This window comes from Garra rufa, chromosome 5, assembly GCF_049309525.1.
Source record: "Garra rufa chromosome 5, GarRuf1.0, whole genome shotgun sequence".
Taxonomy (NCBI): domain Eukaryota; kingdom Metazoa; phylum Chordata; class Actinopteri; order Cypriniformes; family Cyprinidae; genus Garra; species Garra rufa.
Genome location: NC_133365.1, coordinates 24,650,389 through 24,678,191, shown reverse-complemented (window position 1 = coordinate 24,678,191; position 27,803 = coordinate 24,650,389). Strand labels below are relative to the sequence as shown.

Sequence of the window (27,803 nt, the reverse complement as noted above, 5' to 3'; positions counted from 1 at the left end):
GTTGTATGGCTGCAGTGTGTGAAAACAAGCAGTCCATAATGGTAAAAATCAACCCACTTATTTTTTTTAGAATCCCAATAAATCATAAACAGTCTCTCTGAACATACAATTCCAGATTTGTCCCAAAGTACACGTCATAGTGGGTAAAAAGTCCATGTCCATTTGTGACAATCTCTGCCCTATTAGCACAGAAACACCCCTAAGAAGCAGCAGTTCGCTATTAACATTTTTTTTTTTGCTGTAGCTGCTGGAGTCTCCACAGACTCCTTCAATCTGAGCTGCTGAGGACACTGTGGCTAAAATTCTTTTTTGAAGAAAATGTCCCAGAAAAAAACTGTAAAGTCCCCTTTATGTTCAGGAATCAAAAACAACGCTTTGTGCACGAATGTCAGCTTCAGACAAAGTAAGTATCATGCGTTTGTTTTCCAAATTGCCTTTCTGAAAGAGCTTCTTGGCACTCTGTAAGATGTGAAGTCAACCGCTTGAACTTGTCGAGCTCATACAAAGTGGGACTTATAAAGTTTGTGATAGCACACGATGAGACCAGCTATCTCATTATTTTTATCGCACAGTGCTCCCTGTATGTGTAATTCATAAACATGCATTTATTTTGCATAGTATAATGACTGATTTTTAAAACCGTTGCCAGTTCGAGCATATCAGGCTGAACACTGCTACTGAGAGTTTGAGACATTTTCAGTGCGCGAGATTGTCCTATTTTGTTTTTGCTGGCTCTTGAAGATCCACTCTCCACTCTCTGGGGACATCAGAGACTTATTTTACATTTTGTAAAAAGGGGCAAAATAGGTCACCTTTAACAAATAATTAAAACTTATTTAAATTTAAATGCCAAGGAAAAACTACTCAATTTCATTTAGTTTAACCTGTAATAAAATAACTAAAGCAAACATAACATGACTAAACATGTACAGACATATGTAAAATATTAATGAGAAAAATTACAAAAACAACTCAATTTCAATTTTAAAATGTAGATTTAAATGAAGATTTTAATTGCAATTAAATCGTAAAAAGACTAAATAAAATATAAAAATAAAATAACGCTGCACCACGCACACTTAGCAGAATCTTACCTTTTCAATGACTTTGTTTCCACCAAAGCGGGTGACAAACTCAGCGGGGGAAGCGACAGTAAAATCTCTCTGCAGGTCCATGCGTCTGCGGTCCCTGCCCTGCTTCACAAGGTGAAGTCCTGACATGCTAGGCCTTGAGAAACACACACAATACCATCATAATTCACAAGGCAACCTGAGAAACACAAAGAGATTAACACAACAGCAATACAAACGCTACGCAACTGCTTTGCTGATGGATTGAATTTTTCGAACTTTAAGAAAAACTGAAACAAAAGCAAGATATTATAGGGGTGGGAGAAAAACATCAATTCTCCAATGCATCGCTATTCTCTCTTCAACGACTTTGAATATTTCATAATCAATTCTGAGCAAATGTCACGTGTGCGTGCTAGAGATGCGGCGGGCTTCATTGCACAAAATTTGCACTGCGAGACACGTGTGCATTGTTTGACAGTGTGTGCTTCCACTCGCCATGTTTTACTTTAGATATGCATAACTGATGTACAGTACAGTCATACAGTCACTTATGTTTTCAGAGCAGGACAAAACATCTGATATATCAAAATAGATCTGTGCATTAGATTAAATGGAGCATGTTAAAGCAGCCACTCTCTAAAGGAGAAGTTCACTTCCAGAACCAAAAATTACAGATAATTTACTCACCCACTTGTCATCCAAGATGTTCATGTCTTTCCTTCTTCAGTCGTAAAGAAATTATGTTTTTTGAGGAAAACACTTCAGGATTTCTTTCCATATAATGGACTTCAATGGTGCCCCCGAGTTTGAACTTCCAAAATGCCGTTTAAATGCAGCATCAAATGGCTCTAAACGATCCCAGCCGAGGAAAAAGAGTCTTATTTAGTGAAAGGATCGTTTTATTGCTAAAAAAAATTTTTTTTTAATACTTTTTAACCTCAAATTCCTCCCCCTTATTCCTCAGCTGAGATCGTTTAGAGCCCTGTGAAGCTGCATCTAAACTGCATTTGGAAGTTCAAACTCGTGGGCACATTGAAGTCCACTATATGGAGAGAAATCCTGAAATGTTTTCCTCAACAAAAAAAAAAAACAATTTCTTTATGACTGAAAAAATAAAGACATGAACATTTTGGATAACAAGGGGGTGAGTAAATTATCTGCAAATTTTAGTTCTGGGAGTGAACTTCTCCTTCAAGGCAATGAAATAGAATTAGAAAAGCTTCTATATTTACTATTTTCCATGACTTTAAGAGTTTGTCCCATGTATTTAATAACTTTCATGACATTCCAAAGCCTGCAAATCAACTCTGTAAATTCACTCCCTTTAAAGTGCTTTTAAAAAAAAAAAAAAAAAAAAAAAAACATAAATAGTTAGTGATAGATCGCTGAATAGACAAATGTCTTTAAACTAGCAGACTGCATTAGACATAATACTGTATACAGCCTAAAACAGTATGTGAAACATATATACAAGCATTATGCATATTAATCAGCAGTATGCTACGTGCTGCATATCAAAAAGTTTATTTGCATATCCAATTTTGTGTAAAAATGTTTTAACTTTTGGAAGTCTAAATCAAGAAGACAGATATGACTTCTGGCTTTGGTTCTTCTGGAAATGCATGGTCAAGTGCATTGCACTGTAGGATACATAATATCACACAAGATTCCCGGGTTGGCACATTTAGGTCAATTTGTTATTCAAGACAGAGAAAATGCATAATATGCATAACTTACATACTGTATACTGAATAAATAGAATTGCTAGTATAGTAGTATGCTATCTCTCCCTAATATATCCTTCACGTGTAACCTAAAGTTACAGTATTGCATCATGTCGGAAGTGCTGGCACACACAAAGTGCTCCTTTAAGGGGGATGGACTGGAATGTTTCTCTCTCTCTCTCCCCGACTCCTTGATTCTCCCTCCCCTAAGGCAAAAAGAATGTTTTGTACTTCCTCTGCACTTTCCAACCACAGCACCTCCCCTTGACCAATAGTAGAGCAATATGGGGAGGAGGGGCATAAATTGGCCCACTCAGGCAGTTTCAGCACCACCACCCCATCCTATAGCACTTCTCAGGGCAGCTCGTAAGAGGCCTTAGTTAAACACTGATGCATGACGTATTATGGAAATTAAATCAACGTTTAATGTGAATACAATCAGAAAACACAAAATACACTAAAAGCAGCTGTATGAGTTTATTATGTATATGTATATGTATATGTATATGTATATATATATATATATATATATATATATATATATATATATTAGTGGTGGGCCGTTATCGGCGTTAACGTGCTCAAAAGTTGGGTTAATATATTTAATATTAACAATTTTTTATATTTTAATATTAATATATAACATTATAAACATAACATATAAATACACACACATGCATGTATATATGTACATAATAAATATACACAACACACACACATACAGGGGCGGACTGGGACAAAATTTCAGGCCGGGAAATCTCACACTCATCCAGGCCATCCCTAAAACCCACAATAAATTCTGAAACAATGGACAATAAAAAAGTATAATCCACTGGCTGGAGCCATGCAAAATAATTAAAGATTATCTCTTGAACTTCCATTTACCTTTTTATAAAAATGTAAGTATAACATTAGGACCATGTGCTATTGTTTTATCTTGCCTAAATATCAAAACTGTTGGCCTACAATAATAGCTACATCTTGAATATATCTTTAGTAAAATCCTAATACTGATTTTTTTTTTTCCATTATCATGGGTCATGTTTTGTCCTTAGGAATATTAACCATGGTTTAATTAGACCTATGGTAAAAGTATAGTAGTAACCGTGTTTTTTTTTTTTTTTTTTTTTTTTTTTTGCCATTTTGATTACAATTTGTATAACCAGAGTTTTACTACAAATACCATTTACTACAAATACCAAGTGTAGCAAAATCTTTGCTAATTTGTGGTTACCATAGTTTAAATATAGTAACAATGTTTTTTGGTTTTTAGTGAAAACATGGTTAATTTTTGTAAGGGCTGTATTGTTGTTAGCCTTAGCTCCCTCTAAACGTGTTATAAAACAATGTGAATATTTGTCTGCTAAGTTCCTACTCTTTACATGTTATGCCATTTTGTTAATTTTTCAGCAAACAGACTGCTATTGATAATATTTGCAAGCAGTTTAACTAAGTAAACAAAACCAGAATAGTCTATTTATAGATGTATCTGACCTGTAAATGAAGTACTGAACAGGACAGTTTCGACTCTCTGCTCCACCTGGGCTCTCCATTCTCGAGTCTTGCATTCTTTTGGCGGAGGCGCAGATGGGCGGAGCGTGCGCGTGGCGAATTGCGTTGTCAGTCAAGACGAACAGGATTACAATTAATTAGAGTATTATTATTGAATTTGGAAATAATCACTTTAGTACATTCGGCAGGCAACAGAAACAACAACAACAACAACAACAATATATATGAAAATAAAATATAAATAAAAAAATTGGCAGCGGACCAAATTGGCTGCCAGGCCACCGGGAATTGTCCCGGTTCTCCCGATGGCCAGTCCGCCCCTGCACACATATATTATGTGAACAAAAACTTATTTTGGATGTGATTAATCGTTTGAGCTTTTTAAAAATACAATCTAGCAGAGTGTTCATTGTAATATATTATATCATAAGATAAGAATAGATTCACATAATGTATTTGATAAATAATTACAGTAAAAATGTACTGTTTACTCCGAGAATATTTATGTAAAGTTGGATTATAATTAACTAAAACTAAAATCATAAAAAAAATCATTACTTTAAATAAAATAAAATATTTCAAAAACACTCAAACTTATTTTATTTCAGCTTATTTTCATTAACTTCACAAGTTGAAGTACTAAAATAACTAAATAGACTAAAACTAAAAGCTAGATATATTGTAACATATACAACAAATTAGTGAAACTTTAAAATTCTGAAGAAATTAAATATAACTAAACTATTACCAAAAACTACAAGTATATCAATGATATTAAAATAACTGTGTCAAATACAATTTATTACAATGAAAATATATTTCATTTAATTAAATTCCACTTTTTAAAACATACATAAAAAAAATGTAAGCAATTAGAAAAGTTCTACAGTGTGGTAACAGCTTGAAATGTTCTGAAGAGTAAACTGTGGTCAACTGTTAAATCTATTATGTGGATCTGGAATTCTGTGAAAAACTAAATAGCCACTTTTATCAATAGTGCAGATCCTTGAGCATTACACTACCACTCTTCCAGGGCAGGTCAAACAGCCTCCTGTCTAACTCAGAATCAGAAAGAGTTTTAAAGCCAAGTGTGTTCACACACACAAGGAATTTATCTTGGTGTTAGGAGCTTCCAGTACAGAAAGTACAAACATAGTGCAGACATACATAAAGTTAAGGTAATAAAAAACACTAATATTAAAAAAATAATATATAATAAATTATAGATAACAGTGGTCCAATCTATTCCTGAAGCATCACCCATTATGGCATGTCTGTGTGAAAACCCAGTGGGCATAGAGATGGAAAACACTGCCAAAGACTGGCGGTGCAACCAAACTTAACCAATCACACAGACAGGCGCTTGTGCACATTTTCACACAGCATAGTGAAGAACCCAGATGAACCTTGATGAACCCAGTATCCTCAAGCCACCAATTTGCACAATACTGCTCCCTACTTCCCTCAATCACACATGGGCTAAAAAATGTAATCACTTATTTTGTCAACCAGCACTAGCCTTATCTTTAAACTAGTCCTTTTCAAAGGCCACGACCCTGATATCGAGCACCAGGCGGAGCAAGCGTGATACAGACTTGGTGAAAGTGGACATCCATGTCACAATAACTGCAACTGAGTGTATAAGCATCTCTGACCTCATATTGTGCAATGATCCGTCCAGGCTGTCGAAGCCCATCTCATAAGTGCTGTCTGAACTGACAGAAGAGGGGGAAAGTGAGCGAGGATTCTCCTCCAACTGCAGGTCCAGCTTCCCTGCGGTTTCATCCTCAGAGTTTTCTTCGGACACAGAGCCCACTATAAAGTGAGAGTGCAGCGCAGCCACTGCTGGAAGCTTCTTCTCGGTGGAGGTCTGCTCTGCCATACTTAGGCCACGCTGGCAGGCTGCAAGCACTATACAGGGAGAGAAAAAAACCATTAGTTCTTATTAAATCTTCAAATCAAAGGTTACTACAACAGGAAGATTTCTTAAATATTGGACTTACAGTGGTCAAAATTTTAATAACACTAGTATTTTCAAAAGCTAAAAAATGGTTTTAAGTCAGTTATTTCTATCTTTTGCGGTTCGTGTGTCTGTAGAAAATCTCCAGTGAGATTTAGATTTTTGTAAAACTAAGTGCAAGTGCACCTAGGGCAAAAGCTGCTTTAAACACAAACTATAGCCACACCAAATGTTGATTTCATTTAGTTAATAGAAGTTAATTGATAAAGAAAATCTATTTATGATATTATTTTTGACAGCATCCACATTTTACAGCATTTTTACACAAGTGCCTAAAACTTTAACAGTACTGTAGCTTTGCAGGTATCTTAAAGCATCTTGTCAACCTTGCCACAGCTCTTCTGGATTTAGTCTGTCTCAGTTTGTTCTGTTTTTTCATGTCATTCTAGACAGACTGGGTGATGATGGGATCAGATCGCTGTGTGTTAAGCACTGGCTGTTGTCAGACTCCTTGTGCAAACAAAAATCTCACTAAATTATTACAATTAATGGCAAAATGAATGTTTGGAAAAGTTAACTGATATTTCCTACTTACACAATACAGCAAAAGATAGAAATAACTAACTTAAAACCATTTTTAGCTGGTGAAAATACTAGTGTTCTAATAATTTTGGCCATCACTGTAAATATATTTTTCCAAAGAACAGATGACATAAAAACAAGGATAACATGATGCAAATGTGCCTCTTTTATTTTACTTGAAGATATAATGTAACATAAGTAGCTACCAATCTTTTTACATATCAGTATTGTGACATACATTCAAGTAAAACAGATTATCGAAAAAGTAGTAAGGCGGGGACTTATTTCTATGCATTGGTTGCTGATTGGATGAAGGCAGATTTAAACTTGCAGTCAACTGTAAGAAAGTGGTGATTTATTTAAGTGGACTAATTGATTGGAGAAGCCTAAATTAACACACCAAGAGAAGTCTTGTTTCACCAGAAGATCGAGCAAACGCACTATGACAGCTTTTTCTAAACGTTCTGGTATCACATGGTAATACCATGGTACTTGATTGCTATATTCATTTATATAATACCATGTATACCGCATTTATCTTAGTGAGTGAGTGATTTATTGAATTCCAGATATGATAGACAAATAGTTCATATTCATGAACAGTGTGTAAAGCAAGTCACCATCAAATCATGCCTTATTGGGAAAAAAAGGCAAGTACAAGTAACAAGACAGTACTACATAAATAATACAAAGATATTTTGACCAGCATTAAGTATTATTTAGATACAATTAAAGTAGATATTAAGATTTTGAATTGCTAGTTCATGTTAGCTCAGGTACATTAAGTAATAACTTTAGATTTTAACAATGTATAAGTAAATGTTGATAATTAAGATTCATAAATATTAATAGAATAGTTCATCTTAACTAATGTAGTTAACTAATGCTCACAAAAGTAACCTTAGTGTTACTAATATTTCTATTCAGCTTAAATTTATTTTTATTTAAGTTTTAGTCATTTTAGTACCTTAACTTCCCAATGAGGCATTCTAATTTCTAAAGTTTTTCATCTAATATTTCTATTTTGCCTTCATTTACATAAATAAAAATAATTTTAATAGTTTTAGTTAATTCCAAGACTGTACAAATACCTTTATATTTGCATGATATGTTGCTAAAATATTCCTCCAATTAGGATCATAGCATTTTGGAATCTATTTGTGTGTGACGTTCTACTAGTAATATTATGTTATTATTTAGTCATGTACTATACATTCTTTATAATACCACGGAAGTAAATATCATTATGTTGTACAATGATACACATGGAAACACCATGGTACTATCATCTGTTTCCATCAATGTATCACAAAGACAAGTTCTGTAACAGTAGAGCTAAGTTATTGTATCTTACCCATATCTTAACGTTTGACTCCATGTGAACCTACCTGGTTACTGTACCTCGATTTAGCAACTCACCTGCAGAACTGACACATGTAAAAAAATATAGCCGCACCTCATCCAGCCTGATGAACCTGATCAACGAGTCTCAACATCGCGGACCCTCAACTCTGTGTGAAACTCCTTCTAACAATCTAACACTTACATTTAGGGGTAATATCTGCTCATTTCAGTCCATAAACCGGTTCCCTTCAATCAGTATGACAGTCATATTATCTTCATCGTTCAAACATGTGAACTGTCTGTCTCAACTTATACCGAGAAACAGTGCAATCGGTTCAACCTAGCAAACATGCTAACTCATCCTACCATCACAAACTGTCCTGTCATCTGCTCCACGAAGGTTCGCCAGCCAAAGTCGCTGTTGATTTTTTATAAATCCGTCCAGTATGTGCAGTGTCATATGCAGCGTTACAGTAAGCACTCGCTCCTGGTAATAAGCTTGTGTACTCACCGTGCGAAAAGAGTCTGCAAGCAATTCTGAGGCGTGTAACCCGACGTTTTAATATCGACTGAATTCCCTCCTAATTGATGCGCATCTCCGTTCCGGTGATGGCTAATAGGCTATATAGCAGCATAATGGTACAAGCTCTGGAGTTCCAGCCTCTTTGACAGCAGCATCACGGTGGTGTGATGCGAGGGGGGTTACTTCTGGACGTCGTCCTTTGACCTCATCGATGCAACCACTCACGCTGTATCAGCGGACCAATCGTATTGCGCGCTTAGGTCGGGGCGGGATCACGCATGCAAATAAATACAAAGGTGTGCCCAATGATTTGACGCTTCGTTAGACGCACGTGTTTTCTGTCATAGAACGGTCTCAGCTACCAGTGTTAAAGTTATGGAGAGTTGAAACAGCAAATCAAAACGACTTTAATCTACTTTGCGTTATTGTACGAACTAAAAAAGTAAACTTTGTCAGGAAAAGCTTTAAATTTAGCTTTTACAAAGTTACAAAGTCTGAAAGTATTTAGGCTTATTGTAGTTTTTGTGTGTGTGTGTGTGTGTCTAGCATTTTGTAGATAGGATAAAGACAGATGCTCGCAAGTTAAGTACAGAGTGTCGCTAGTAGGGGATAGGGGGACTAAATACATGAGGCCCAGGGGCCGTTATGTCAACACGTCAAACTTGTGCTCCTCAAATCATTTGTGAGCAATTTTTTCTTTGTGGCAGGGTGCATTATCCTGCTTATAGAGACCACAGCCACCAGGGAATATCATTTCCATGATAGGGTGTACATGGTCTGCAACAGGTGTACATGTGTCACAGTAACATCAACATGGATGGCAGGACCCAAGGTTTCCAAGCAGAACATTGCACAAAGCATCACACTGCCTCCCCTGGCTTGCCTTCTTACCATAGTGCATCCTGGTGTCATGTCTTCTCCAGGTAAGCAAGTACACGCACTTGGCCATCCACATGATGTAAAACTATATGCGAATCATGGTCCAGTACTGATGCTCAGATACTCACTGTTGGCGCTTTTGGCGATGGACAGGGGTCAGGATGGGCACCCTGACTGGTCTGCAGCAGTACTTTGTATTCTGACACCTTTCCATCAGAACCAGAATTAACTTCTTGAGCAATTTCAACTACATTAGCTCGTCTTTTGGATTGGACCACATGAGCCAGCCTTCGCTCTCCACATGCATCAATGGGCCGCCCACGACCTCAACGCCGGTTCATCATCGTTCCTTCCTTGGACCACTTTTGATAGATGCAGACCAATGGCTTCCGGGAATGGAGATGCTCTGACCCAGTTATCTAGACATCACAATTTATCAAACTCGCTCAAGTCCTTACTCTTGACCATCTTTCCTACACATCAGCTTTAAGAACAAATATATTTCCCACTCAGTAACAGGTACCATACATATTGTGTATAAATATGTATGTATGTGTGTGTGTGTGTATGTGTATATATATATATATATATATATATATATATATATATATATATATATATATATATATATATATATATATATATATATATATATATATGGGTCAAATATATATATATGGGTCAAAGACGAAAAAGGGTTTAATCATAAAAACAAGTATAAAACTGCTTTAAATTGTTGTTTTTCCAAAAAAAAAAAAAAAAAAGTTTTCTGTTTAATTTAACTGCATTTTTGTTTTTCTGAGCAAAAAATAAATATCATAATGTTTCCCTAATTTACAGAGGACACCCATTAAAATGTCATTTAGTGTAACAATCTTGTTAGGCATATTTACAACAAAAATCAATATATGACATAGGCCTATTAAAAGACAAATTACTTTCACCCCAAATACTATTTGTAATTTTACTTTTATTAAATTTGCCACTATTTTGTATATAGTTTTTTTTAAACACAATAAAATGTAATATGCTGTCTTATTTTTAGAAATATATTTAAATATGTACAAGTCAGAATAAGCATGTCGCTTGAATTTTTACATAAATATTGTGTTACACAATGACAATGTAACATGTAACAATGACAATTTATTCTCCAAAAAATTATTTGAAACCTTAAAAGTAGACACTTTACTTACATTTAATGTGCTTTCTATGGACATAAAATCACTTTTGTAAATTTCGTTTGATGTAGACATTGTGATGTCTATATATACATATATACATACCTTAAAAGTAGACATTTTACTTACATTTAATGTGCTTTCTATGGACATAATTTTTTTTGTAAATTTCGTTTGATGTGGACATCTTAATGTCTATCTATCTGTCTATCTAATATATATATATATATATATATGTATATGTATGTGTGTGTGTGTGTGTGATAGTTTTGTATTTTTTATAGCAGTATTTATTTATTGGTTCTTTCTAATTTAAAATACAGTTTCTGAATGTTATTTACATATAAATATATCTGAATACCTATTATGTCATTGATGATCAAATAGTATTGTATTTCATTGGAAACATATTTGTAACATTAGTTGCAAAAGACAAAACAAGTTCAACCATGAGGGTAATTGTTGATTTTATTTAAGTGACTTATCTAGGGCTGGTGCAACATTATGCATTGGGGGGCTTCATGATTTCTATTAAGGGGGACCAAATTTAAATCAACAAAAAAAAGTTTTTATTTCCAAGATTATACTGTAACTAGATTCCACTTAATAAATTAAACATGAAACATCATGAGGTCATGTGATAAATGCAGCAACAGTGAATGCAGCATACTGCCGCTTCAAACGTTTGTGATGTACTGTAGACAGTCAAATTTAGCCTCTAAACATTCCATGAAAGTAAGTCCATGAGAAATTTTAGTTTTGGAAAAAACTTAATCCATATTTGCCCAATAGCAGCATTTGTCAACGCAACATAAATCCTTCACATTTTATTGGCACCCAGCAGTTGATAATCATTGTTGTACTTTAGAACATGTGTCTGATATGTAAGCAAATTTGCTGATTTGATCAGAGTGTTTCAAAAGGTGCAACCTTGACCTGCCTGGCCCAACTAGAGACACAGAAGTCTGATCCAGATATCGAGCAAATCATTTAGTTGGAAATCATGTACTAGTTTTACATTTTTCAGCATATATCACAGAATCAGAATTAACGTTTATTATGATTTATTTACACTCACCAGTTGGTTAATTATTTTTAACATTCCATGTCTTCAGTTAGGGTGGGTGATCAACTGATATGTGTGTATATATAAATTATATAATATATATAATTACCTTATATATGAGCATTTGCTCAAAATGTAAAATATTTTAAATTGGACATTGAGTGCTGATGAAAGGGAGAGTTAATGCTTCTGTTAACTGGTCAATTAGCACTGTATATCAACTGGTTTATTGTTCTATCACTTCTCAACTTTCTTTATGCAACCAATGGTTGATAATGGCAATCACACTGTAAAGAGGCACAAAATAAGACTAAGAATATTTTCTAACAGCCAACCGCTGATCTATCACAGAATTGCTTACAACAGTATATCATTGGTCAGTTTCATTTTCAGGTCATTTTAAATCCACAATTGCTGATTAATCTAAAACTGAGGTTGATATTTCATAATTTTTCCTGTTTTATTTGCTTTGAATTACCAAAGCTTGATATGTAGCAACATGTACTTTGATGACAGAATGTACCTTTATCCTCACTTGAGCACGTGTAAATGTAGTGAGACTTTAATATTTGCCAAATGGCAACATAATGAAAGTATATTTAGAAATGTCCTGTTTCAATGCCATTTTATACATTTGACAAAAATGCAATCCAAGCCATGAGAACGGATCTACAAAACCTAATTTAGCACTGCCATCTGCTGGCAATATCGTCGAATTACAGATGACTGATTCTCAAGAACCTCATGAACCGTGTTTTTTCAAGGCAGCAGAATACATATATAAAAAATTGTTAAAGGCCAAAAGGAAGTTGGTGATATCCTTGAACTGTACAACCTCATTCAAAATATGACCAAAACTTACATTCAATATCATTATGATTATTTACGACCTATGCTATCAATGTCAAATGCTGAAACATTAATTCATGCGTTCATGACCTCAAGGATAGATTATTGTAATGCTTTATTGGGTGGTTGTTCTGCACGCTTAATAAACAAACTCCAGCTGGTCCAAAATGCAGCAGCTAGAGTTCTTACTAGAACCAGAAAGTTTGACCATATTAGCCCGGTTCTGTCAGCACTGCATTGGCTCCCTGTAAAACATCGTATAGATTTTAAAATCTTGCTAATTACTTATAAAGCCCTCAATGGTTTAGCTCCTCAGTACTTGAACGAGCTCCTATCGTATTATAGTCCCTCACGTCCACTGCGTTCTCAAAATTCTGGCAATTTGATAATACCTAGAATATCAAAATCAACTGCGGGCGGCAGATCATTTTCTTATCTAGCGCCTAAACTCTGGAACAATCTACCTAATACTGTTCGGGAGGCAGACACACTCTGTCAGTTTAAATCTAGATTAAAGACACATCTCTTTAACCTGGCTTACACATAAAATCATTAACACATTTCTATAATTCAAATCCGTTAAAGGATTGTTAGGCTACATTAATTAGGTCAACCGGAACCGAAAACACCTCCCATAACACCTGATGCACTCGTTGCATCGTAAAAAGAATGGCATCTATGCTAATATTAGTCTGTTTCATTCTTATTCCGAGGTCACCGTAGCCTCCAGACCCAGCCTGTATCCAGATCAGATGGTCACTCCAGTCCCCTGGATCCAGTCCGTACCCAGCTTAGATCATGGATCACCACCTAGAGATGACTTTAATAGCCGTGGATGTCAACCAGATGAGCTCCAAGGCGGATCATCAATAAAGACCTCGCCAACCTTGACGGCCATCGGCGCTACACCACAGGATCCTGATGAGTTCTCTACAATCAGACATTGGTACAAACTGTTGTTTGGTCTGGCCAGAGGAGAACTGGTCCCCCGACTGAGCCTGGTTTCTCCCAAGGTTTTTTTCTCCATCTCTGTCACCTGTGGAGTTTTGGTTCCTTGCCGCTGTCGCCTCTGGCTTGCTTAGTTGGGGACATTTTCCAGCGATATCGTATACTATTTGAACTGAACTGACGATGATATCACTGAATTCATTGATGAACTGCCTTTAACTGAAAATTGATTGTTACAATAATGCGTTACTTACACACTATTGTGCTGTTTAAATACTGTGCAGTTGCTTTGACACAATCTGTATTGTAAAAGGCGCTATATAAATAAAGGTGACTTGACTTGACTTATGAAGACAATAAAATGACAATAACATTAAACATTAATATCAAAAACCACACTATAGCATATTTTCAGGCATAATTACGGTGACGCATTGCTGCCACACACGTATTTTTATTTCCACTCAGCTATGTCCTAATAACCATGGGCGTAAATTTCATTCGACAGTAGGGGGGACAATAAATAGAAAATTTCTCATGAGCAATTTTTGAAGGGGACACAAATAGTGGGGTCGATTCGGACGTAGCACAGTGCTCATTTAGTAAATGGACAGCTAAACAATATGCTAATTGTGGCCGTTAATGTTAAGTTAACATTATGCCAAGTCGTCACAAATAAAACAATGCATAGGAAGGGTAGGGGGAACTGTTTCTAAATGCATTTTTTTGCGTTTGCTTTTTTCAACAATTTTTTTCAATTAACAATTTTTTTCAACTTTAACAATTATTTTAGGTATACATACATATATTTTTCACAATAGAGAGTGTGATTTTATTTTTTATTTTTGGGGGGGCAACCCTCGGATGGGGGGGACATTGTCACGGTTCATACATCTGCCGTGTTCTCATGTCTCGTGATCATGTGTCTGTCTGTGTTGTTTATCATGCCATGTGCTCTGTCTCGTGATCATGTGTCTGTCTGTGTTGTTTATCATGCCATGTGCTTCTGTCAAGTGAAATTAGGAGGTCTGGGTCCAAATGCAGGTGAGTATTTTATTAAATAAACAAAACGCAACAAAAGGCCAAATGGCACAAAACTGAAACACAAAATAAACAGAACAGATAACACGATCTAAAGCCAGGGTTCAAGAACACAGAGATGACACGACAGAACTAAAGACAATGCAGACATGAAGCAGGAGTGAGAAGTGAGAGTTCTTATAGTCCAGATAGTGAACAGATGTGGGTGATCAGTGCTAATGACAAAGACAGGTGAATACAATCAGGAAGTGCAGTGCAGGAACAGCGACCTCGGGAGGCTGAGGGAAGACCCACAGCCCTGATCATGACAGACATGTCCCCTCCGCCCCCCCCGGGATTTACGCCCATGGTAATAACGAGATCTTTTCTCGTTAAAACGAGATCTTTTCTCGTTAAAACGACATATTTTCTCGTTAAAACAACATCTTTTCTCGTTAAAACTACATATTTTCTTGTAATAACGAGATCTTTTCTCATTAAAACAACATCTTTTTTCGTAATAACGAGATCTTTTCTTGTTAAAAGACATCTTTTCTTGTAATAACGAGATTTTTTTTCTCATTAAAACGAGATCTTTTCTCGTAATAACGAGATCTTTTCTCGTTAAAACGAGATCTTTTCTCGTAATAACGAGATCTTTTCTCGTTAAAACGACATCTTTTCTCGTAATAACGAGATCTTTTCTCGTTAAAACGACATCTTTTCTCGTAATAACGACATCTTTTCTCGTTAAAAGATCTTTTCTCGAAATAACGAGATCTTTTCTCGTTAAAACGACATCTTTTCTCGTAATAACGACATCTTTTCTCTTAAAACAACATCTTTTCTTGTTAAAACGAGATCTTTTCTCGTTAAAACTACATCTTTTCTCGTAATAACGAGATCTTTTCTTGTTAAAAGACATCTTTTCTCGTAATAACGAGATTTTTTCTCATTAAAACGAGATCTTTTCTCGAAATAACGAGATCTTTTCTAGTTAAAACAACATCTTTTCTCGTAATAACGAGATCTTTTCTCTTAAAACAACATCTTTTCTTGTTAAAACGAGATCTTTTCTCGTTAAAACTACATCTTTTCTCGTAATAACGAGATCTTTTCTCGTTAAAATTACATCTTTTCTCGTAATAATGAGATCTTTTCTCGTTAAAACGACATCTTTTCTCGTAATAACGAGATCTCTTCTCGTTAAAACGACATCTTTTCTTGTTAAAACGACATCTTTTCTCGAAATAACGAGATATTTTCTCATTAAAACGAGATCTTTTCTCGTTGAAACGTCATCTTTTTCTCGTAATGACATACTATGTAATAAAAACGATCTGATGTTCCTGTTATAGATGATATGGATATTATGGGAAGCCAAACAACCCAAAAGTGGGACGAAACAGCACGGTTTTAAAGTGCTCGCACTGCGCTGACATGTCATCTGCGCGGCCCAATGAACCGAACCGCGCGACCGACTTGACAGCGCAGAGAAGACGTGTTTGCTAGCACCACCCAATGGACAGCGCGGCGCTGACAAACACCAGAAGTGGGGCGGGACTTGCTGGTTTCATTGTTATCTCAAACACCATTGGTTACCTCCTCTATTCCGGAAGTTAGTCAAGTTAATAAGCTTAATGTTGTATGAAAAATTAAAATATAACCTTTAACCATTCCAATAACCATAGAAAAGAGTCATTACAACCTAAAAAGAGGGTTTATGAAAATATAGAAAATATGCAATGCTGTCTAGGCTAGTCTGTGCGCAATGTAGACAGCATTCAAAATAAGTTAATAATAAATATTACATAAAGTACATTAAATAAAATAAGCCTACAATAAACATTTTATGCATCCCACAGTCTTGTAAGTCCATTACCCGACCCTCTTTTTTCTGTAATATTTGTATCATTCGTTTATATTCGTTATTTTTCCCTTCATTTAGTTTCCTTATAAAGTTTGAATGTAAATGTCATGATCTGGGCTGTGGGACTCCCCTCAGCCACCTGAGGTCGCTGTTTTCCCTTCCCTGCACACACATCCCTAATTGTACACTCCTGTCTAGTCGTTATCACTGATTACACGCACACCTGTTCACAATCACATCTGGTCTATAAGAACACTCATTTCCCACTACTCATCCTGGCTGCATTGTCTTCGTATGTGTGTCTCTGCGTTCCTGATTCCTGACCTTGACCGTGTTCCCTGTTTTGGTTTATTTAGTATTCAGTTTATGTCGTGTTGTGCCGTGTTGGCCTTTTGGTTTTGTTTTGTTCTGTTCTGTTTATTTGTGTTTATTTAATTAAAAAATACTTACCTTGTATTTGAACCGTGACAGAATGCAGCCAGCACAGATGGGTCCAGTGGGGAGTAATTTTTTTTTTCTTTCGGAGGAGGCGGCATCTTTTGAGGCGGCGTCGGCCGCTCGGTTCGAGGAGGTGATCTACCTCCAACTGGCCGAGATGGAGGCCTGTAGGGCCGAGACGGCGCGACGGCGTTCCCGCTTTGCGGTGGGGGCGGAGTGGCTCTTCCGTGGGAAGGCGGAAGTGTCCGTTGTCTGGGTTCCTGATGCGGCGGTGACCACTCTCTCTGTTCCGGACGCGGCGGTGACCGATCTCTCTGTTCAGGACGCGGCGGTGACCGCTCTCTCTGCTCCTGACGCGGCGGTGACCGCTCTCTCTGTTCAGGACGCGGCGGTGACCGCTCCCTCTGTTCCGGACGCGGCGGTGACCGCTCTCTCTGTTCCGGACGCGGCGGTGACCGCTCTCTCTGTTCCTGACACGGCGGTGACCGCTCTCTCTGCTCCGGACGCGGCGGTGACCGCTCTCTCTGCTCCGGACGCGGCGGTGACCGCTCTCTCTGCTCCGGACGCGGCGGTGACCGCTCTCTCTGCTCCGGACGCGGCGGTGACCGCTCTCTCTGCTCCGGACGCGGCGTTGACCGCTCTCTCTGCTCCGGACGCGGCGGTGACCGCTCTCTCTGTTCCGGACACGGCGGTGGCCGCTCTCTCTGTTCCGGACGCGGCGGTGACCGCTCTCTCTGCTCCGGACGCGGCGGTGACCGCTCTCTCTGTTCAGGACGCGGCGGTGACCGCTCCCTCTGTTCCGGACGCGGCGGTGACCGCTCTCTCTGTTCCGGACGCGGCGGTGACCGCTCTCTCTGTTCCGGACGCGGCGGTGACCGCTCTCTCTGTTCCGGACGCGGCGGTGACCGCTCTCTCTGTTCAGGACGCGGCGGTGACCGCTCCCTCTGTTCCGGACGCGGCGGTGACCGCTCTCTCTGTTCCGGACGCGGCGGTGACCGCTCTCTCTGTTCCTGACACGGCGGTGACCGCTCTCTCTGCTCCGGACGCGGCGGTGACCGCTCTCTCTGCTCCGGACGCGGCGGTGACCGCTCTCTCTGCTCCGGACGCGGCGGTGACCGCTCTCTCTGCTCCGGACGCGGCGTTGACCGCTCTCTCTGCTCCGGACGCGGCGGTGACCGCTCTCTCTGTTCCGGACGCGGCGGTGGCCGCTCTCTCTGTTCCGGACGCGGCGGTGACCGCTCTCTCTGCTCCGGACGCGGCGGTGAACGCTATCTCCGTGCCTGACGCGCCGGAGACCGCAATCTCTGTTCCTGACACTGCGGCGACCGTGCTTTCTGTTCCTGACGCGGCGGTGACTGCGCTGCACGGGCCTGGCCCGCCGTCCCTCCCCCTGATTTGCCTTCCCCCGTTCCTCCACCCTCCAGACTTGTGGAACGTCTGGGAGCCGTTCCGTGGGGAGGGGGTAGTGTCATGATCTGGGCTGTGGGGCTCCCCTCAGCCACCTGAGGTCGCTGTTTTCCCTTCCCTGCACACACATCCCTAATTGTACACTCCTGTCTAGTCGTTATCACTGATTACACGCACACCTGTTCACAATCACATCTGGTCTATAAGAACACTCATTTCCCACTACTCATCCTGGCTGCATTGTCTTCGTATGTGTGTCTCTGCGTTCCTGATTCCTGACCTTGACCGTGTTCCCTGTTTTGGTTTATTTAGTATTCAGTTTGTCGTGTTGTGCCGTGTTGGCCTTTTGGTTTTGTTTTGTTCTGTTCTGTTTATTTGTGTTTATTTAATTAAAAAATACTTACCTTGTATTTGAACCGTGACAGAATGCAGCCAGCACAGATGGGTCCAGCGGGGAGTAATTTTTTTTTTCTTTCGGAGGAGGCGGCATCTTTTGAGGCGGCGTCGGCCGCTCGGTTCGAGGAGGTGATCTACCTCCAACTGGCCGAGATGGAGGCCTGTAGGGCCGAGACGGCGCGACGGCGTTCCCGCTTTGCGGTGGGGGCGGAGTGGCTCTTCCGTGGGAAGGCGGAAGTGTCCGTTGTCTCGGTTCCTGATGCGGCGGTGACCATTCTCTCTGTTCCGGACGCGGCGGTGACCGATCTCTCTGTTCAGGACGCGGCGGTGACCGCTCTCTCTGCTCCTGACGCGGCGGTGACCGCTCTCTCTGTTCAGGACGCGGCGGTGACCGCTCCCTCTGTTCCGGACGCGGCGGTGACCGCTCTCTCTGTTCTGGACGCGGCGGTGACCGCTCTCTCTGTTCCTGACGCGGCGGTGACCGCTCTCTCTGCTCCGGACGCGGCGGTGACCGCTCTCTCTGCTCCGGACGCGGCGTTGACCGCTCTCTCTGCTCCGGACGCGGCGTTGACCGCTCTCTCTGCTCCGGACGCGGCGGTGACCGCTCTCTCTGTTCCGGACGCGGCGGTGGCCGCTCTCTCTGTTCCGGACGCGGCGGTGACCGCTCTCTCTGCTCCGGACGCGGCAGTGAACGCTATCTCCATGCCTGACGCGCCGGAGACCGCAATCTCTGTTCCTGACACTGCGGCGACCGTGCTTTCTGTTCCTGACGAGGCGGTGACTGCGCTGCACGGGCCTGGCCCGCCGTCCCTCCCCCTGATTTGCCTTCCCCCGTTCCTCCACCCTCCAGACTTGTGGACTTCCGTGGGGAGGGGGTAGTGTCAGGATCTGGGCTGTGGGGCTCCCCTCAGCCACCTGAGGTCGCTGTTTTCCCTTCCCTGCACACACATCCCTAATTGTACACTCCTGTCTAGTCGTTATCACTGATTACACGCACACCTGTTCACAATCACATCTGGTCTATAAGAACACTCATTTCCCACTACTCATCCTGGCTGCATTGTCTTCGTATGTGTGTCTCTGCGTTCCTGATTCCTGACCTTGACCGTGTTCCCTGTTTTGGTTTATTTAGTATTCAGTTTATGTCGTGTTGTGCCGTGTTGGCCTTTTGGTTTTGTTTTGTTCTGTTCTGTTTATTTGTGTTTATTTAATTAAAAAATACTTACCTGCATTTGGACCCAGATCTCCTTACTCAAACGTGACAGTAAATGATACTGTAAATGATCGACATGCCAGTAAAGCTTGAATTATGCTATATGACTGTGATTGTTACTGGAATGCAGTTTAAAGATTGAATTTAACATAAATTTTATTTTGTTTCATCTAATTAATAGACTAGCCTATATATATAGTATTTCATTGATGAGTGAATTATTCACGTAGTTTCATTTGTAAATAATTTTATCGTCACAGTACATCTGTAAGGAAGGCCCCGAAGCAGGAGTAGAATCCATTTGCGGATGTTTATTAGAGTTGAAGACAAACAGGATAGAAAATATGGAAAACATACAATGCTGTCTAGGTTATTGCTGCGAGGCTGAGAGGACGCTGCCGTCGTGTGTTCGCCGCTTCTCAGCCTGCTAAAACCGCTAAACTACCATGACATTTCTGTGTATCTGATCTACTGATAACAGATATTGAGACAGACATTTTTTCTTTATTTAACTAGGAAAGTCACATTGAGGTTAAAACCTCTTTTACAAGTGAGACCTAGTCAGATAGCAGGATTAAACAAATAACAAACCACAGACAAAACCAACATCATCAATAAATACAACAAAGAATACAGCAGCATAAACATTTAGGTTTTACCTAATACCATATATAATACTGTTCACAGAAACTACATTAATAAAATCATATTGACAATGAATTTAAGTGGAAGTAGAATTATCAAAACATCTGCACTTAGCAATAACCAATTCTTTTATTCTATGTTTAAAATCATTTAAAGAGATGAGGGATTGTAGTTTAAGTTTAGTCTGCACGTCATTCCAGGACCAGGGACCATAATAGAACAGGCTTAGCTTTCCAGCCTCTGTTCTAATAGCTGGCACTTTAAACTGTAACCAGTTATGTGACCTAAGATTGTAGGAACTTTGAAATGATAAAAATTTCTTATATAAATATTTTGGAAGTTTTCCTAAAATAACTTTATAAATTAAAATCTACCAATGTTCAAGCCTGCGCAAATGCAGAGATGACCATCCTACCAAACTGTAAAGTAAACAATGATGTGTCCTAAAACTAGAATTTGTGATAAATCTGAGAGCAGAGTGATAAAGGGGGTCAAGTTTGGACAAGGTAGACAGAGAGGCAAATCTGTAAATAGTATCCCCATAATCAATCTGTGACAGAAAAAGGCTAACAACTAGACGTTTTCTTGAAGCCAAGGAAAAACAGGACCTTAGTCTATACAGAAAACCCAATGTGAATTTTAATTTCTTTACAAGAAAATCAACATGATATTTAAAATTTAGGTTTTTATCCATCCAAAATCCCAGATATTTGTAATTATCTACAGACTGGATACAAATTCCATCTAGTGACTTGATGGAGAAGGATGGTAGTTTTGTTCGCCCAGTTTGAAAAACCATAACTTTAGTTTTATGTGGGTTTAACAATAGCTTCAAATCTAGTAGGGCATGTTGCAGGATATTGAAATCTGCCTGTAGATTTGAAAAAGCTAATTTAGCTGTGGGGGCACAAGAATACAGAATTGTATCATCTGCATAGAGGTGATATTTACAAAAATTAAAATTATCACAAGCATTATTAATATAAACTAGGAAAAGCAAGGGATCCAAAACAGAACCCTGTGGAACACCCTTAGTTACAAGGACTGGGTTTGACAGATTATTGCCATATTTGACCATTTGTGAACGATTGGTCAAATAGCTATGAAACCATTTGACCGCGTTACATCCAATGCCAGCTCTCAGCAGGGTATTAACCAATAATGGATGGTCCACAGTATCAAACGCCTTTGTGAGGTCTATGAACAGAGAAACACAGCTAAGTTTACTGCCCATAGCCTCTTTGATGTCATCCATGACTTTTAAAGTGGCGGATATTGTACTGTGCCCCGACCGGAACCCGGATTGCATTTCATTTAAAATATTATGTGAGTGCAAATATGATTTAAGTTGAGTAGCAACTAAAGATTCCAATATTTTAGAAAGAACAGGAAGATTAGAAATGGGTCTAAAATTATTCATGTCAAATCGATCACCAGATTTGAACAGGGGAGTAATGTAGGCTTGCTTCCAGATTGCTGGGATCTGATTAAAACTTAATGACATATTAAAAATATGAGTAATAGGCTCAGCTATAACCGGTGCAGCCACCTTTAACAAAAAGGGATCCAGACCATCAGGTCCAGGCGCCTTTTTAGGGTCTATAGAATTAAGTGATTTCATAACATCTTGAACTTGGAGGGCTTCAAAATCAAATGATAAATCAGAGATAAAAGATGTACTAGGTGGCAAAAAATGTGTTGAAGCATCCCTTGAAATTGATGGAAACTGCTGATCAAATAGATGACCTGCCTTCTCAAAGTGTACATTTGAGGCAGATAGTGAGCCATCTGTCCAGCTTCGTTTTGGACATAAAAAACATCAAGGCGCGGATGTTCCTTACCTGAAGCCGCCCTTGGAGTGGTGAGAGATCTGGAGCTATTTCATCATCTCGAGATTCTGCTGAGGATCCTGTCAGCCGGATTGGTTTCAGTACATCGAATATATCGATAGTATAAACCCTTGGACAGTCACAATACATTAGCTGGCTGAAGTCCTCTCGCCCATCAAGCTGCGCGGGTCCGTGGCTAGACTAACCGCCTTCTACTACCAGCTACTGTCCAGAAACAAATCCTGTAAACTCTCATCACCTGCACCAGATGCCACATTTGTCTCCTGGGCTATGCAGGGCACTGTCAATTATTCTGGTGTACACAGTCATCATCCATCCACGTCTACCACCGGATCTATGGATAGCTGCTAATTGTAGCATCACACTGACTCGTCCATCCACCATGCTCCGGTACCTGCCGAACCAACTCCTGGAACTTAACACTCGCCTCGCCCCACTAAACATCTCCGCTCTCAAGCAACTGGGCATTCTTCGCCGACCCCGCTACGTCCATAGAGGGTCACGACGGCATTTTGTTTACTCCGAGAGCAGGACCGGGAGCTCGATTCCAAGCTTGTGGGCAGCTGCTAGCACCGGCGCGCACCAACGATGTCATTGGGTACGTCATCAGAGCGACTGTGGCTCAGGTCTAAAAACCTACAACCAACCACACCCAGGCCCCCTGCTGGAGGAAGTACGCACTGCGCGCTCTGACAAGCGCGGAGTGGACTATACTGTGCTGCGCTCTCTGGTAAAGTGGACTCCATTCTCAATTATTAAAATTGAACTGTTAAACTGTCAATCACTTACCAACAAGGCATCCCTTATCCACGACTTTATATCTGATCAGAAGCTTGACTTTATGTGCCTCACTGAGACCTGGCACAAACCAGAAGTGTACTCTGCACTTAATGAAGCGTGCCCCCCAGGCTATACATATCTGGAAAAGGCCAGGGGTAGTGGACGTGGGGGGGGGGGGGGTTAGCGGTTATTCATCGCTCCGATCTGCACCTGTCCTCTGTGACTTTGCCGAAGTTGTCATCTTTCGAATGCCTGACTTTTAAATGTCAAAATCCCATTCCGCTTACAACCATCCTCATATACCGGCCACCTAAACCACACCCAAGTTTTATTTCAGAATTAACTGATCTACTCTTGTCAGTGTGCATAACATCAAACAATGTTGCAATTCTTGGAGACTTTAATATTCATGTAAATTCCACCACAAGTCAATATACCACAGAACTGCTACAACTACTCGATACACTCAGTCTCAAACAACACGTGACAGTCCCTACTCATACAAAAGGGCACACACTGGACCTCATCATAACAAATTTTCCCGTTAACAACGTTCATGTTCATGATCTTGGCATATCCGACCACAATGCCATATCATTAGATTTTTCACTCCTAACTTCACTTAGTAAGTCTAAACATCAAATTCGCTTCCGGAAAATAAATGACATAAACCCTGAACATCTGTTCCATGACCTACAAAATCTTAGCTTAACTGCCTATCACTCTGCCCCTGACGAGCTTGTCAATTACTACAACACTGGACTACAAGAGATACTTGAATCCCATGCGGCCCTCAAGACACGGACTGTAACATTTACACGCTCTGCTCCTTGGTACACCGGTGCGTTGCGTAGACAGAAGGCGGCTGGGAGGGTCTTTGAGAGGCGCTACGTTGCCTCTGGGCTGACTGTCCATAAAATTGTCTACAGAGAGCACCAAAGATCATATGCTAAATCACTCAGCCACGCACGGTCACAATACTATTCCAACATCATTAGTAATAATCCAGGAAACTCAAGACAGCTCTTTAAAACAATATATCATCTTCTCAATCCACCAGCCCAGAGGCAAAATAACAGTAGTGACGATCAGTGAAATAAATTCCTCAATTCTTTCACCACAAAAATTACTACCATCCGCTCTAACCTAACCCCTGGCAATGATTCCAATCCTCAGAGGAGCAAGAACGACTGCGGGTAAGTTGCTGCTTAAATACTATTTTAATAGGCGAACGTTACATTGAGCTGCAGTTAAAAGCACTCGTTTGAATTTATTAATTTATTCGTTTCTGTTTGCTTTGTGCTGCTGTTAAAAGCACTCTGTCGTTGGATTCGTTCATTTATTCGTTTCTGTTTACATTGATCTGCTGTTAAAAGCACTCTGTCGTTGGACTCGTTCATTTATTCGTTTCTGTTTACATTGATCTGCTGTTAAAAGCACTCTGTCGTTGGATTCGTTCATTTATTCGTTTCTGTTTACATTGATCTGCTGTTAAAAGCACTCTGTCGTTGGACTCGTTCATTTATTCGTTTCTGTTTACATTGATCTGCTGTTAAAAGCACTCTGTCGTTGGATTCGTTCATTTATTCGTTTCGGTTTACATTGCGCTGTGGTTAAAAGCACTCTTATATTTATTTAACTAGGGTATTCTTTTATATTTACATTAAGCTGCTGTTAGTTAAGCACTTGTTGTTCTGTTATTTGCCTTGCTAGTGGTTTCTGCGTTTAATAGTAGTTTTGATTGTGCTTATTAAAATTCAAAACTGAGCGGACGGCCAAGGGAAGCTTTGGTTATTCATATCGCGCCCTTCCAGAGCAATTAGAAGTGCGAAGTTTGTTGCATTTAAGTTTCGATTAGAGCCATTTTGCGTGCGTGCAATACATTTGCGGCTGGCTGAGCCCAGGAGGCGTCCCTAGCTGTTTCAGTAAAGCTTTGTTTGGTTGTGTATTTAACGGTGTCATACCAGCTGACGCTGAAGCGTCAGCGGAAGCGTTCAGCCTCCTCGCGTGAAGACCGACAAGAGTAAAGACTGCGACTTTTCCTGCGCGACTTATCCGAGCAACGACACCGACAACGCACTTAAGTACTCCTCTCCTTTTTCTCACTCTTCTTTCTGTCCTTCTCTATCATGTGTTTCCAACTCATTCCGGTGCTCTCTACACACCGCACTAACATCACACGCACACGCCGACGCAATCTCTCTAACCTGCGTCCAATACACACCTCTTCCACTGAACCTTTCTCTTTCACGGTTGGACTTTGGAACTGTCGATCAGCCGTCAACAAAGCTGACTTCATTTCGGCATTTTCCTTGCAATCTGGCCTGAGCATCCTAGGTTTGACTGAGACCTGGATACGTCCAGATGACTCTGTAACCCCAGCTGCTCTATCTAATAAATTCTCCTTCTCTCACACCCCTCGTCAGACTGGAAGGGGTGGGGGTACGGGACTTCTGATTTCCAACAACTGGAAATACTCAACCCATTCTCCTCTATGCAATTATAACTCATTTGAATCTCATACAATCACTATAACATCTCCTATCAAACTCCATGTTGTGGTCATTTACCGCCCTCCTAGTCAACTTGGCATCTTCTTAGAAGAGCTGGATGGGCTGCTATCCTCTTTTCCAGAAGATGGCAGCCCACTTCTAGTCTTTGGAGATTTTAACATGCATCTGGACAAACCCTATGCTGCAGACTTCCATTCACTTCTTGCTTCATTTGACCTAAAACGCACTACCACTGCATACACTCATAAATCCGGCAACCAACTTGATCTCATCTACACACGAAACTGTACTTCAGACGACATTGTGGTCAAACCCCTTCACATCTCTGACCATTTCTTCATTACACTAAACCTACATCTTGCTACTTGTGCACCCCCACCCCCCCTACCCGTTACTTTTAGACGAAACCTACGCTCTCTCTCACCCTCCCATCTCTCTTCATCAATATCCTCCTCTCTTCCCTCTCCTACCCACTTCACATCTCTGGATACTAATGCAGCAACCGACACGTTATGTTCCACTCTTACTTCTTGCCTAGATGAAATATGCCCTCTCTCCTCCAGGCCAGCACGGGCTGCTCCTTCCAACCCTTGGCTATCCGATGTTCTTCGTGAGCATCGGTCCAAACTTAGGGCAGCTGAGAGAAAATGGCACAAATCTAAGGATCCATCTGACTTGAGTATGTATCAGTCTCTGCTGTCATCTTTCTCTACCCATGTCCATACTGCCAAATCTTCATACTTCCACAACAAGATCAACAATGCTCCGGACACACGCAACCTTTTCAAAACTTTTAATTCACTGCTCTGTCCCCCTCCACCACCTCCCACCACTTCTATAACAGCTGATGATTTTGCCACATTTTTTACAGACAAAACTACATCTATCAGTAATAAGTTCTCAGCTCCACACATACAGGAACTAAAACTGACCACACCCACGGCTGAAACTCCCCTCTTCTCCTTCCATCCCCATTCTGAGGCAGAAGTAACCAAACTTCTCCTCTCCAGCCATCCGACGACATGTCCTTTAGACCCCATCCCCTCACACCTTATCCAAGCAATCTCCCCTACAATCCTACCAGCGCTCACACACATCATCAACACATCTCTTCTCACAGGCACTTTCCCCACTACATTTAAGCAGGCCCAGGTAACCCCACTGCTCAAAAAACCTACACTTAACACTTCACTCATAGACAACTATAGACCTGTCTCTCTCCTTCCGTTCATAGCAAAAACATTGGAACAAGCTGTTTTCAACCAGCTATCTTTATTTCTCTCACAGAACAACCTATTGGATGCTAACCAGTCAGGGTTCAAGAGTGGCCATTCAACTGAGACGGCACTACTGTCTGTCACTGAAGCCCTGCGGATTGCAAAAGCTGATTCCAAATCATCAGTACTCATCTTACTGGACCTTTCTGCAGCATTTGACACGGTAAATCACCAGATCCTTCTGTCTACCCTCTCATCGTTGGGCATCACAGGGACTTCACTTCGCTGGTTCAAATCCTATCTCTCTGGTAGGTCTTTCAGAGTGGCCTGGGGAGGGGAGGTTTCCAAAACTCATCAACTGGTCACTGGGGTTCCTCAGGGATCAGTTCTTGGACCCCTCCTCTTCTCCATATACACTACATCTCTGGGCCCCGTCATACAGGCACATGGCTTCTCCTACCATTGCTATGCTGATGACACACAGCTCTATCTTTCTTTCAAACCAGATGATCCATCAGTAGCTGCAAGGATCTCTGGCTGCCTGGCGGATATCTCTGCATGGATGAAGGAACACCATCTTCAGCTCAATCTAGCTAAAACTGAGCTCCTTGTCTTTCCCGCCACTCCAACTTTACAACATGACTTCTCCATCCAGTTAGGTTCATCAACAATTACCCCATCGACTTCAGCCAGAAATCTTGGTGTAATCTTTGATGACCAATTGACTTTTAAAGAACACATAGCTAAAACTGCTCGATCCTGCAGGTTTGCATTGCACAACATCAGAAAGATCAGGCCCTTCCTAACAGAGCA

The 27,803-nt window shown here is 40.4% G+C and overlaps 1 protein-coding gene and 1 long non-coding RNA gene across 11 annotated transcripts in view; one reads left to right on the top strand and one right to left on the bottom strand.

Moving 5' to 3' along the window:
- acaca (acetyl-CoA carboxylase alpha) overlaps positions 1-8,846 on the bottom strand; it is a 64,971-nt gene extending 56,125 nt beyond the window's left edge. For all 10 annotated transcript variants that reach the window (XR_012355552.1, XM_073839480.1, XM_073839481.1 and 7 more), the window contains exons 1-3: positions 8,707-8,846; positions 5,965-6,220; positions 1,095-1,227 (exon numbers count right to left, since the gene is read on the bottom strand). Coding sequence is in view for 9 of the 10 variants with exons in the window: in XM_073839480.1 (XP_073695581.1) it covers positions 1,095-1,227; positions 5,965-6,191 (360 nt within the window). In the remaining variant the exon portion in view is untranslated. The remainder of the gene's footprint in view (positions 1-1,094; positions 1,228-5,964; positions 6,221-8,706) is intronic.
- A 209-nt stretch (positions 8,847-9,055) lies between these two features.
- LOC141334431 (uncharacterized) lies at positions 9,056-14,332 on the top strand. Its single transcript, XR_012355567.1, has 3 exons — positions 9,056-9,641; positions 9,751-10,116; positions 13,407-14,332. It is a non-coding gene; the product is annotated as an uncharacterized lncRNA (long non-coding RNA).
- The last annotated feature ends 13,471 nt before the right edge of the window (positions 14,333-27,803 follow it).